The following is a 12,628-nucleotide window of genomic DNA, read 5'->3' on the forward strand; positions in this document are numbered from 1 at the left end:
TGTGGTGCTTCTCCCACCCTGCCGTCACCGCGCCGTGACACGGCGTTTCCCTGTGCCCAGGCACAAACCAGCCGCCTGGCAGAGTGCCATGTGGCTTGGTGGACCAGGGATGCTTCAGGTGCAGAGGGGCTCTGTGTGTTGGGAGCACCTGCGCCCAGGCACAAACCAGCCGCCTGGCAGAGTGCCACGTGGCTTCGCCATCCAGGGATGCTTCCGGTGCAGAGGTGGCTCTGTGTGTCGGGAGCAGGTGACATCACAGCAGAACTGTCGTGGCCTTTGCTGTGTGCTGCAGTGCCTGGAAGAGAAACTCGCTTTATCTGAGGCCTGAGAAGCCCGCGTTCACAGCACAAGTATGTCCACAGCGATCACAGTGTTGCTGGACGTGTGGGGAAAAATGACGCAAACGTTTCCCCTGACTCTTCCAAGTTCAGAGGTGGCCCGGCTGCCTTGCTCTGCGTGAGGACAGATGACTCTCCGAAGGGGATTTGTGTTCACCTTCCAGCATCTCAGAAACCGGGACCCCCTTTGGGTCACCCCAACGCCCGTCCCGAGGGCATTTTATCCCCTTTCGTGTCTTTCCCAGAGAAAAAACAGAGTCCCGGAGCCAAGTTTTCCTCGTTCCTGCCTCTCCTGTGGAATTTCTAGGTTGTAGGAATAAAACGAGGCTTTGGAGGTTATCTGTGGGTTTATTTTTTCCTGACTGTAGCATGTTGACTGGTCCATTAAAATCTTCTTTAAAAAGCTTTCCACACTGCTATCCCTGTTTTTTGTTTTTTAATAATGGCATAATTTAAAGAAATAATCTAGTCTTCCCCATATTGTGATTAAACTCCTCATTTTTCTCATTTTGTAGGAGAAATTTATCTGTTTTGCAAAGGAGCAGATTCTTCAATATTCCCCCGAGTGATAGAAGGCAAAGTTGACCAGATCCGAGCCAGAGTGGAGCGTAACGCAGTGGTGAGAGCCGGGCTGGGGAGGGCCTCGCGGCGGTCAGCTCCCCTGCTGTCAGGAAGGAATTCCGTGTTCCACAAGTTCCTGGCTGGGAATGGCGTATTGTATTCCTTGGGGAATGTTTAGAAATCAGCTGGGCCAGAGGCAGGCAGACAGGCAGCCTCAGCCGGCACCGACCCCAAGGGGCCTCCGATACCCAGCCAGGCACAGGCCATCCAGCCAGGCTACAGGCCATCTCCTCCCCAGCCTTGCACAGGGTTTTATTTTCGGGTGGGTGCTAGGTTGGTTGATTGATGTTTTGGGGAGTCAGAATTAGCACGTTTGTGGTTATTGTATTGGAGCAAAAAAGTCTTTGTGTTGACGTTTCTAGTGATTTGCTTCAAAACAAATCAGCACTTTCGTTTTCTGTTATGACATCACCTGTTTGGGTTTCTTTCCCCATCTGGGTCTTAAGCTTGTATGATAAGGTTTCTTTCCACCACTTGTTGTATAGCACCGCCCAGCGGCCCGCACACCTGAGCCTCCCACTCCGTGGGTCCGGCTTTCTGTCTTTGGGGCTGCTGCGGTAGGGGGCCGGCCTGAGTGTCTCTCACAGCAGGGCCTCCCCTCCCCGTCAGACGCGCTAAAGCCGGGCAACACGTGGCTGGGGTGGACACGCTCCCTCCTGTCAGACACCTTAACTCCGGGTGATGCTTGGCTGGGTGGACATGCTCCCTCCTGTGAGACGTCCTAACGCCGAGCGATGATGCATGGTTGGGTGGACATGCTCCCTCCCCTCAGATGTCCTAACGCCAAGTGACGCACGGCTGGGTGTACATGCTCCCTCCTGTGAGATGCCCTAAAGCCACACTGTGTGTGGCTGGGGTGGACGCACTCCCTCCTGTCAGACGTCCTAAAGCTCGGCGACGCATGGCCGGGTGGGCGCGTTCCCTCCCATCAGATGCTCTAACGTTGGGTGATGCATGGCTGGGTGGACGCGCTCCCTCTGCTTCCCGCGTGGCTGCTTTGTCCCATGGTGTCTGCACCCTTCTCCCGACACCACCCTGGGGTCTTCTCCCTCGCTCCAGCCCAGGGCAGCCCCTCCTCTCACACCATCCTTATCATCTTTTCATGAAAAAGAAACAGTAACTGACAGGCTCTCCTCCCAGAGGTCCAAAATGACGCTGGCCAGAGTGGCTATGCACTGGAAAACAAGACTTCCAAGGCTGGCTCTGCACCAAGGAAGGCTGAACCAAGAAAACCTTGGACTAGAGGTCGTGGTACTCAGCGCTGCCTTCACTGACCATTTAAATGTAAAGCAATGTTTGTCCTCGCCGTCAGTCGCAACACTTGATTACTGTAGATGTCAGAGCATTAAGAATTCCTGCCGATGGACAGGAGCCCTTTCGCTCGCGAGCCCGTGCTTGCAGCAGCCAGAACCTGTGAACTTCGTGGAATGCTGTCGACGTGCGGATCATCATCTTTACGTTGCTATTGAAACAGCTCCTGGCACTACAAAGTAGCTGCGTTGGAGCCAACAGGAATCCATAAATCAGCAGCAGGTTAAGGATTGTTGAACTTCTCCGTGAGGGATCTGGAAAATACATCACTGACTTCCACCAGCCACAGAGCTGCAGGGTGGGAGCCGAGCGGGTTCCTCTGAGCAGCACAAGCGTCCTGCGCTTCGACACACAATGAGCCTCAGTACAGGGGCATGTGGGGGCTCCTGAGGGGGCAGTTCCATCTGCAGCTCACTTTCCAACAGCGCGAGGCTGTGCTTTGCTGTGACGTGGTCGCCGTGCCATGCTGAGCACACGATGGCTACAGGTCACAGGTGACTGGTCCTCCATGGAGGGTCTTCATGGCCTGAGTCCCAAATATCTTCCACCTGCTGGATCCCCACTGCTGCTGCCCGGGAGAGTAGGCGCATGATTGTGTGAATTGTGATGATTTTAAAGTCCACTTGCTGCTTGTTTCAGAAAGTCTTGAGATGTAATTGCCATACATTGATCTATACATATTTAAAATGCGAGAGCAGCAAGGGCATTGACACACGAACACACAGGTGGAGGCTTTGCCTGTTGGGAAGGGGATGCATCCCTCACCCTAGAGACTGTCTCGCGCCCTCATACTCCCATCCCTGCCAACTCCCACTCGCTGCAGACCACCGCTTCACTCGCCGTCACTGCAGATTCGTGCCCACCTTCTGGAGCTTCCTATCAGCAGAATCACAAAAGGCGGCTGTTGTATCCGGCGGCTTTCACTCCCATAACTGCTGAGACTCGGCTGTGTGGGCCCATTCATTTCTGTCGTGATGAACAGCAGCACTCGTTCAGTTGCCGAGCACTAGCGGTACTAGTTCAGTGGCCGCTAGTCCAAGTACCACTAGCAGTACTAGTCCAAGTGCCGGGTACTAGCAGTACTAACCAGTCCAGTTGCCAGGCGCTAGAAGTACTAACCAGTCCAGTTGCCAGGCTAGTGGTCCTAACCAGTCCAGTTGCCGGGCGCTAGCGGTACTAACCAGTCCAGTTGCCGGGTGTTAGTGGTACTAACCAGTCCAGTTGCTGGGCACTAACAGTACTAATCAGTCCAGTTGCCAACTGCTAGTGGTACTAGTCCAGTTACTGGGCACTAGCCATACTAACCAGTCCAGTTGCTGGGCACTAGCAGTACTAGTCCAAGTGCCAGGTACCAGTGGTACTAATCAGTCCAGTTGCCAGCCGCTAGCAGTACTAGTCCAGTTACCGGGCACTAGACATACTAACCAGTCCAGTTACTGGGCACTGGTGGTACAGACCAGTCCAGTTGCCAGCCACTAGTGGTACTAGTACTAGTCCAAGTGCCAGTAGCAGTACTAACCAGTCCAGTTGCCAGGTGCTAGCAGTACTAACCAGTCCAGTTTCCAGGCACTAGCAGTACTAACCATTCCATTTGCCGGGCACTAGTGATACTAACCAGTCCAGTTGCCGGGCACTAGCAGTACTAACCAGTCCAGTTGCCAGCACTAGCGGTACTATTCAGTCCAGTTGCCAGGCATTAGTGGTTCTAACCAGTCCAGTTACCAGGCACTAGCGGTACTAACCAGTCCAGTTGCCGGCACTAGCGGTACTAACCAGTCCAGTTGCTGGCACTAGTGGTTCTAACCAGTCCAGTTACCAGGCACTAGCGGTACTAACCAGTCCAGTTGCTGGCACTAGTGGTTCTAACCAGTCCAGTTACCAGGCACTAGCGGTACTAACCAGTCCAGTTGCTGGTACTAGTGGTTCTAACCAGTCCAGTTACCAGGCATTAGCGGTACTAACCAGTCCAGTTGCCGGCACTAGCGGTACTAACCAGTCCAGTTGCTGGCACTAGCGGTACTAACCAGTTCAGTTACCAGGCACTAGCGGTACTAATCAGTACAGTTGTCGGGCACTAGCAGTACTAACCAGTCCAGTTGCCAGCACTAATGGTACTAACCACTCCAGTTGCCAGCACTAGCAGTACTAACCAATCCAGTTACCAGGCACTAGCGGTACTAACCAGTCCAGTTGCTGGCACTAGCGATACACACCAGTCCAGTTGCCGGCACTAGCAGCACTCGTTCATTTGCCGGGCACTCGCAGTGCTAGTTCTTTCTACGGATGGACCAGTTTCTTGATTCTTCCGCCTGTTGGTAGACATTGGGTTATTTCCAGTTGGGGCTGTTTTGGAAGCAGCTGCTGCGGGCCGCCTGCTGTGCGTGTCTGGGGCTGAGCCGATGTGTCCTTTTCTTCTGGGGACCCTCCTGTCAGAGCGTCTTCATTTCTCTTTCCACAGCTTCCCTTTTCTGGCTGCTTTTGAGGTGTTTCATGATGGGATGCCTTGGTGGAGTGATGCTGTTTCTTCGCTCAGCAGTCTTGAGCATCTTGGATCTGTGGGGTTTCATCAAGTTTAAAATTTTTCAGCAATTATTCTACAGATTATTTTCTTCCTTGCTCCCTTTCAGCAGTTCCAGGACCCATGTACTCAACTGCCGGATGTTGTCTCACCGCTTACAAAGGCTTTTCCCTTTAAGGTTTTCCACGTTTCTTTAGAGACAGTTTCTGTTGCCATGTCACGAGTCTTTCCCGTGCGGCGTCTAACCTGTCAGCACCCCACGCAGGACACCCCTCTCCTCAAACATCGGAGTTTTCATGTCTAGAAATTCCACCAGCGTGGTTTTGTATCCTCATGCCCCTACTTAACATGGGGCGTGTGTGATAACGATTGCGGTGACTGTTTAAATCCTCCTCGCTAACGGATGGGACGTGTGTGATACGGTGGCAGTGACTGTTTAAATCCTCCTCGCTAACTGCACCCCTGCTGCCGGCTCTGGACCAGCCACAGTGTTGCACAGTCCCCTTGTTTGGGGCAGGGACGGTGCCCCTGCGTGATGGTGGCCTGTGGCCGGATGCCTGCCTGTGAGCTTTGTTGGATGCTGGGTATCGTGGTCCTCCTGGAGATCTTAAATCTTGTTCTGGGGTGTGGCTGAGTTCCTGGGAACAGTCTGTTCCTTTCAGGCCGTGCCTTCGTGATGTCCAGCAGACCCACAGCAGTGCCTGCCCCGGGTGGTGCTCCCCAGCCTGCCAGGCCCTGAGCGCTGTGCCTGGTGAGTGGCCATGCCTCCTGGCAGCAGGCTGTCCCACCCTCCTCCTAATGGCTTGTTGCAGGCCTCCAGGAGCTTCCTCACAGTTGCAGGTGCTTGAGGGGCCGTCCACAGCCTCTGGCATCCACTCCATCCTAGGAACTCTGGTGCTTGTTCCCTTGACACCCAGGTCTGCCCCATAACTCAGGGAATTCACTGGCTCCGACTACGTTCCGCTGCCCGAGCCTCGGCCTGAAAGCTCTCCAGGTAGTGAGCTGCGCACTTGCAGTGCCCCCTCGGTTGGCAGCATTTTATTTTGAAATAATTACAGATTTAGGAGAAGTTAAAATAAGTAGAAAGACAGTCCAGAGGGGCCTGTGTGTCCTTCGAGTCCAGTTTATTTCTCCTTTCGCTGGCTGTGCTTGGTGTCATATCGAAGAAACTGCTATGAAATCCAAGATGATGAAGATTTGCCACCACTGTGTTTTTTTCTATAAGTTTTCTAGTTTTAGCTCTTAAATGTAGGAGTGTAATCCATGTTTGGCTAATTTTTGCATCTTCCATAAAGTGAGGGTCCTACTTTATTTCCCTGCGTGCAGTTATCCAGTTTTCCCAGCACCATTTGGTGAAGACTCTCCTCTCCCACTGAGTGATACTGACACTCTTGCTGAAAAGCATTTGATTACTTACCTGGAAGTTTATTTTTGGGCTCTCTGTTCCATCCCATTTTCTCTATGTCTGTCTTTATCCCAGTTCCCGCTGTTTTGATTACTGTCAGTTTCTAGCAGGCTTTGAAACCAGGATGTGTGAGTCTTTCAACTTTGTTCTTCTGTTATAAAATGGTTTGGCTATTCTGAACCTCTTGAGATTTAATAGGAATTTTAGGATGGGCTTTTTCATTTGTGCAGAAAATGCCACTGGGGGCCAGGTACGGTGGCTCATACTTATAATTCCAGCACTTTGGGAGGCTGAGGCATAAGGATCACTTGAGGCCAGAAGTTTGAGACCAGCCTGGGAAACATAGCAAGACCCTGCCTCTACAAAACATACAAAAGGAAAATCAGCCAGGGGTGGAGGCACACATCTGTGCTCCTAGCTACTAGGCAGGATGAGATGGAAGGGTCGCTTGAGCACAGAAGTTTAAAGCAGTAGTGAGCCGTGATGGCACCACTGCATGTTTCCATGGGCAACTGAGTAAGACCCTGTCTCAAAAAAAGAAACGGAGGAAGGGCGGGAGGGAAGAGCCATTGGGATGTTGATAGGATTTCATTTAATCAGTAGATCACTTTGGGTAGTGTTGTCATCTTAACAATCCATGAACTTGGGATATCTTTCCATTTATTTAGGTATTTTATAATTTCTTTCAGCAAACTATGGTATTTTTCAGCCTCGAGTCTTTTACCTCCTTGGTTAAATTTATTCATAAGTATTTTACTTTTGTTGATGCTACTGAAGTGGAATTTTTTTTTAATTTCCTTTTCATATTGTTCATTGGTAGTGTATAGAAATGCCACTAGTTTTCGTGTGTTGACTTTGTACCCTGTGTCTTTGCTGAATTCAGTTAGCGGGGAGCACATTCTTCATGGTCTTCTAGATATAGGATCATGTCATCTGCAAATAGGCCTTAGAAAGGCATCCTTTCTAATGTGGAAACTTTCTTTTTCTCTTTATAGCCTAATCCTCTCACTTAGAGCATCTAATACTCTGTTGAATAGAAGTGGCAAAAGCAGGCATCCCTGTCTTGTTCCTGATCCTACGGAAAAGCTTTCAGTCCTTCACCATGGAGGGTGATGTTAGCTGTAGGTTTTTCTTTTCTTTTTTTTGAGGCAGAGTTTTGCTCTTGTCGCCCAGGCTGGAGTGCAATGGCAGGATCTCGGCTCACTGCAACCTCTGCCTCCTGGGTTCAAGCCATTCTCTTGCCTTAGCCTCCCGAGTAACTGGGATTATAGGCATGCACCACCACGCCTGGCTAATTTTTGTATTTTTAGTAGAGATGGGGTTTCACCACGTTGGCCAGTCTGGTCTTGAATTCCTGACCTCAGGTGATCTGCCCACCTCAGCCTCCCAAAGTGCTGGGATTACGGGCGTGAGCCATCATGCCCTGCTGGTTTTTTCACTTAAGTGGTTTTTACCACGTTGAGGAGGTTTCTTCTCTCCCCAGTTTATTAAGTGGTTTTATCACCAAAAGGTGCTGGGTTTTTTTCAGATGCCCTTTCTGCATCAGTTGAGATGATCCTGTGGGATTTATGTCATGTATTGCATTGACTTTCATGCTGACTCACTTTTGCATTCCTGGAATAAACCCCACTTGGTCGTGGTGTATGATCCTCTCAATGTGCCATTGGATTCAGTTTGCTAGTATTTTGTTGAGCATATTTGCATCTATATTTCTAAGGGATATTGTTCTACAGTTTTCTTGTAGGGTATTTGTCTGGCTTTGTTTTATGTGCTGTGTCCAGGGTTTTTGTAGTACTTAGCACGAGGAATAGAAAAAAGTATTTCTGTTCTGTGTTACCACAAGAGAAAGTCCCTGATTGACTTTTAAAAGCAGCAACATATTTATTTCCAAAAGCTTCTGCTTACCACTCACAGCAACCTAAGTTCTGGGACCATTTTGGGTTATTATCCTGTAAAACCATTTTCTTGTTATGCAATTTTTCTGGTTTCAGATTGAAGCTATATATCTTGTATGTTTTATTGCCTCTTAGGAAAAGTCAGAGAATTCATTCTGCAATTCGCATTTATGTCTCCAATCTGTAACTTGATCAACAGGTGCACAAAAGATCTAATTTCAACTACTTATTTATTCAGCAAACGTTGTTGAGTTTTGGCTGTGTGCCAGGGATTCAGTGGTGAAGTCAGACACAGTGCCCACAGCCAGAGAACCCAGTGCCTAACAATAGAGGCAAACCCGTGAGCAGAAAGCTGCAAGGTCGTGTGCTCAGCAGGAGGTGAGGCTGGGGCGGCTGAGCAGCGTCTGTTCAGTGCTACTTTCCTCTGAGACGGGTCCACTGGCTTCTCACTTATTCTTGACCAGGAGACAATATCTGGAGGATGGGAAGGAAGGAGTTCCAGAATGTTCCTGGAGAACAGGACTCAGGCACACATAGACCCTGTCTTGTGTTCTGACTTCTTCAACTCCCCCTTTCCCAACTTCTGGCTTTCGAGAGCTCAAGGGCCATGACAGCCGTTGACCCAGTGGCAGTTCTGTCCACACGAGTTAAGAGGTCGGAACTAGTGATAAATATGAGCCTTCCCTGAGAGTTAGGAGACGCTTCATCTCATAGAACGGAAAACATTGTTTCAACTCTTACAAACCAGCATTCTGCTGGATTTTAAAATGGTTATTTGGGAGGATTATGGTTCTTTTACTATTATCAGTAGGGCTGGGGCTGAAGGAGCAGGGAAAACGGGAGGGGAACACCCTAGATGATCAGGTGAACCTCTGTGACGGTCGTGCTCAGCAGCCTTGACTGATGGAATGAAGAGGTTCATCTGTAAACTGCCCCCTGTGTGGCTGCTTCAGCCTCTGCCCCCGTTCCTTGTGTCTTGCTGGTGGCGGCTGCATTCCCTCTGTATGGTGACATCCAGAATGATGATCACAGTAAGGAATTTGTGATTCTTAATTTCTTTTGTTCCTGTGCAACCAATGATTTTGATAAATAACCTGGCAGGTTTCCTTCATTGTGAAAGAACAACCTACCTTACAAACTTCCCACATAAAACATGTTTACTTTAGAAATATCACTTGATATTGCCCATAAAATTACAAATGATTATCCTTAAAAAAAGGTTAAATTTAACTCTGCATTTGTCAAGATAAAGGAACAAATTTTATCTTTTGGTAGATGACTCTGATTTCTATTACTTATTTCCAGGCTTTCTAGTCTGAAAATGCTGTGATCCATAATGATTCTTGGTATTTAATGTGGACTTAAATAATTCACTTGTTGATGACTTACTCCTTTCAAGATTTGGTTTGGTTATAATCTTTCTTTCTTTGTTTACTTAGTACTGTAAGTTTTGAAAGGGTTACAATTCTTGGGTTAGTTAGTCTAATGAGAGAAGGGATACTGGGAAGGCCGTGGAGCGTAATATTTCAGCAAGTGACACCTTGAATTCGTGCTAAACGCTGCATTGTGTTCTGCAGGAGGGGCTCCGAACTTTGTGTGTTGCTTATAAAAGGCTGATCCAAGAAGAATATGAAGGCATTTGTAAGCTGCTGCAGGCTGCCAAAGTAGCCCTTCAAGATCGAGAGAAAAAGTTAGCAGAAGCCTATGAGCAAATAGAGAAAGATCTTACTCTGCTTGGTGCTACAGCTGTTGAGGACCGGTAAAGTAAACGCATGCATCCCGTCCTGAGAGACAAACTGGGATGCAGGCCGACGGCCCAGGGCGTGTGAGGGCGAGTGGACGGGAGGGAGGCCATCCGCACAGCCGACGGGGCGTGTTTGCGGCTCAGGGAGAGGCTAGGGGTCTTGCTACACCCTGGAGTCATGTCAGGAAGGTCATGCCTGGGGGATATTTTGTTGTCCATGAATAAGATGCCTGAAAGCACACTTTCCCAGGAAGTAGTGAAAATAGCTTTGTCATATCATATTATGAACAGGCAAGATAGAAGGCTCTTACAAATTCTTTTTTTTTTTTAAGGGATGGCATCTTGCTGTGTTGCCCAGGCTGGAGTGCAGTGGTACCATCACAACTCACTGCAGTCTAAACTCCTAGGCTCAAGCTGTCCTCCCTTCTCAGCCTCCTGAGTAGCTAGAACTTCAAGCACATACCACCATGCCTGGCTAATTTTTTATATTTTTTGTAGAGATAGGATCTCACTGTGTTGCCCAGGCTAGTCTCAAATTCCTGGCCTCAAGCAGTCCTCCCACCTCAGCCTCTGAAAGTGCTGGAATTGCAGGCATGAGCAGTCATGCCTGACTGTAATTACTCTTTAGAATGGAATCAACAACTAACTCTGTTCCTAAACTTGTTGCTAGTTCTTTCCAAATACTGGTATTACTTCTTAGATCATTACATACTCAATGTGTTTATCATTACTTGAAAAAACTTAATGAAGTAGAAAATTACAAAAACTAATAATCATCATAACTGGCAAAATTACCAATTACAGATTTTCAGGTACCTCTAAGGCAAGAGCTGCCAGTGTGCCCCAGCTCCACAATGGGGACTGAAAGTTGTTTGAGGCTGAGGCCACTAAGAAACAGTCGTCTGGTCCACATGGTGCTTTCAGAGCTGAGTGAAAGGCATGGATTTCAGTGGTTTGTAGGAATGGATGAAAGAAAAAAAAATGCCCCAATTGATGAGAATGAAGCAGAAACTTCAGAAAGTTCACTGGGAGTTTATCTCCTAGAAGAGGTTAAAGGCATCAAGTTTGAAAGTCTTTAAGATCCATTTTGGTCCAAAACTGAAATCCTTATCACTAACCCTGCATTTTCTGAGCTTGTTGAACAAATATTCCTTGAGTTCTCAATCTGAATGGAGTATTAGGCGAAGTGGGAAGTTTTGGTTTGGTGGTTTTGTGTTTTGTTTTGTTTTGAAGTCACGCTCCCCTGTTCAGTCCAGAGTAAGCGCACAGAGCACCGTGTAAAGAACGCGACTTGCACGCGGGAAGGCTTCAGAGCGCAGGGCCACGGCCGCCGAAAGGCTTTGCTGCTGGTGCTGCTGGGGGCTGCGTCCTTGCTCTAGTGGCCAGTCACTCACCTGCTCTCTGTCCAGGAGAAGAGGGGTGTCCGTAGGATGGTGTTTGCCTGGGGAGCAGCTGGGTCGATCTTTAGAGGCCGTGGTGGAGGAGCGTGGGGATGCCTCCAGCAGAGCAGATGGGACAGAGCCCCTGGGGTGGGGGGCAGGTTGACTTGACTGGAATGGGAATGTAGAAGAGTGGAGAGTTAATGCCTGGTGGGGGGTGTCTCAGTGGCTTTGACGTGATGATGCTTGCTTATAAATTATTTCCTTAAAATCTCCAGTCAGCAAGTGTGAAACATCTCTGAGCCTCAGCTTCCTTTTGAATCGAATTGTAGGGCCAGGCCCGGTGGAGCACGCTTGTAAACAGGGCCAGGCCCGGTGGAGCACGCTTGTAATCCTCACAATTTGGGAGGCTGATGCAGGAGGATTGATTAAGGCCAGGAGTTTGAGCCCAGCCTGGGCAATATAGTGAGATCCCATCTCTTGAATTTTTTTTTAATTAGTCAAGCATGGTAGCAGGCACCTGTTGTCCTAGCTACTTGGGAGGCTGAGGAGGGAGGATCGCTTGAGCCCAGGAGTTGGAGGCTGCGGTGAGCGGAGATCATACCACTGTACCCTAGCCTGGGCAACATAACAAGGCGTTCTCTCGTTCTCTTGCTCACTCTCTTTCTCTCTCTCTCTCTCTCTATATATATATGCACACACACATATACACACACACACACACACACATATATATATACATACATACACACACATAAAATTACAGGCTTTTTTTTCATCTGTAGAATACTATGATTGTCTGATCTTGAGACTTTTAGCTAGGAAGTTCTTCCCATAACCTAACCAGATCATTCCAGTTAGAATTTAAATCCATTCCTTTCATACTTTCTAGAAGCATGGCACGCTACTTCACACGAAAGTAAAGTCTGAAACTTAGAAAAAATGCAGGCCCCAAAATGAGGCAAACATGGTTTGACCCCAGATCTCCCAAGGAGAGGGAAGTGGTCTGACTGGTGTCAGAAGAGCCGCTTACCCCCGATACCTTCTGCAGCGTCTGCAGGCTTTGGGTTTTCCATATGTAAATGGGTGTGACGCTAACGTCCTTACTTGTGACATCGTGGTAAGCATGAAAGATTGCACATAGGAAGTGTCACACAGGCCTGGCATGTGGCAAGCCCATGGTACCTGTTGGCCATAGAATCACTAGTGTTATTCTCAGTATTTTATATTATTTAGAGGTACCTGGACCCCAAGTGGGTTCTAAGTGACAGACTTAGAACAGTTTATGCAAAACAAAAGACAATCAATATTCCTGACCACCTTGAGTTCAGATCCCATCTTTCCATGGTTGAGACATTTTTGGTGGTGGTTATAATTTCCTGAAACCCTCCCCAGGTCGTGTGTCCCACCTACACAC

General features: G+C 48.6%; 1 protein-coding gene across 8 annotated transcripts in view; it reads left to right on the forward strand.

Moving 5' to 3' along the window:
- ATP11A (ATPase phospholipid transporting 11A) overlaps nucleotides 1-12,628 on the forward strand; it is a 196,372-nt gene that overhangs the window by 151,678 nt on the left and 32,066 nt on the right. For all 8 annotated transcript variants that reach the window (XM_019039791.4, XM_019039792.4, XM_019039793.4 and 5 more), the window contains exons 17-18: nucleotides 854-957; nucleotides 9,666-9,847. In XM_019039791.4, the coding sequence (XP_018895336.3) occupies nucleotides 854-957; nucleotides 9,666-9,847 (286 nt within the window). The remainder of the gene's footprint in view (nucleotides 1-853; nucleotides 958-9,665; nucleotides 9,848-12,628) is intronic.

This window comes from Gorilla gorilla, chromosome 14 (genome assembly GCF_029281585.2).
Source record: "Gorilla gorilla gorilla isolate KB3781 chromosome 14, NHGRI_mGorGor1-v2.1_pri, whole genome shotgun sequence".
NCBI classification, from domain to species: Eukaryota; Metazoa; Chordata; class Mammalia; order Primates; family Hominidae; genus Gorilla; species Gorilla gorilla.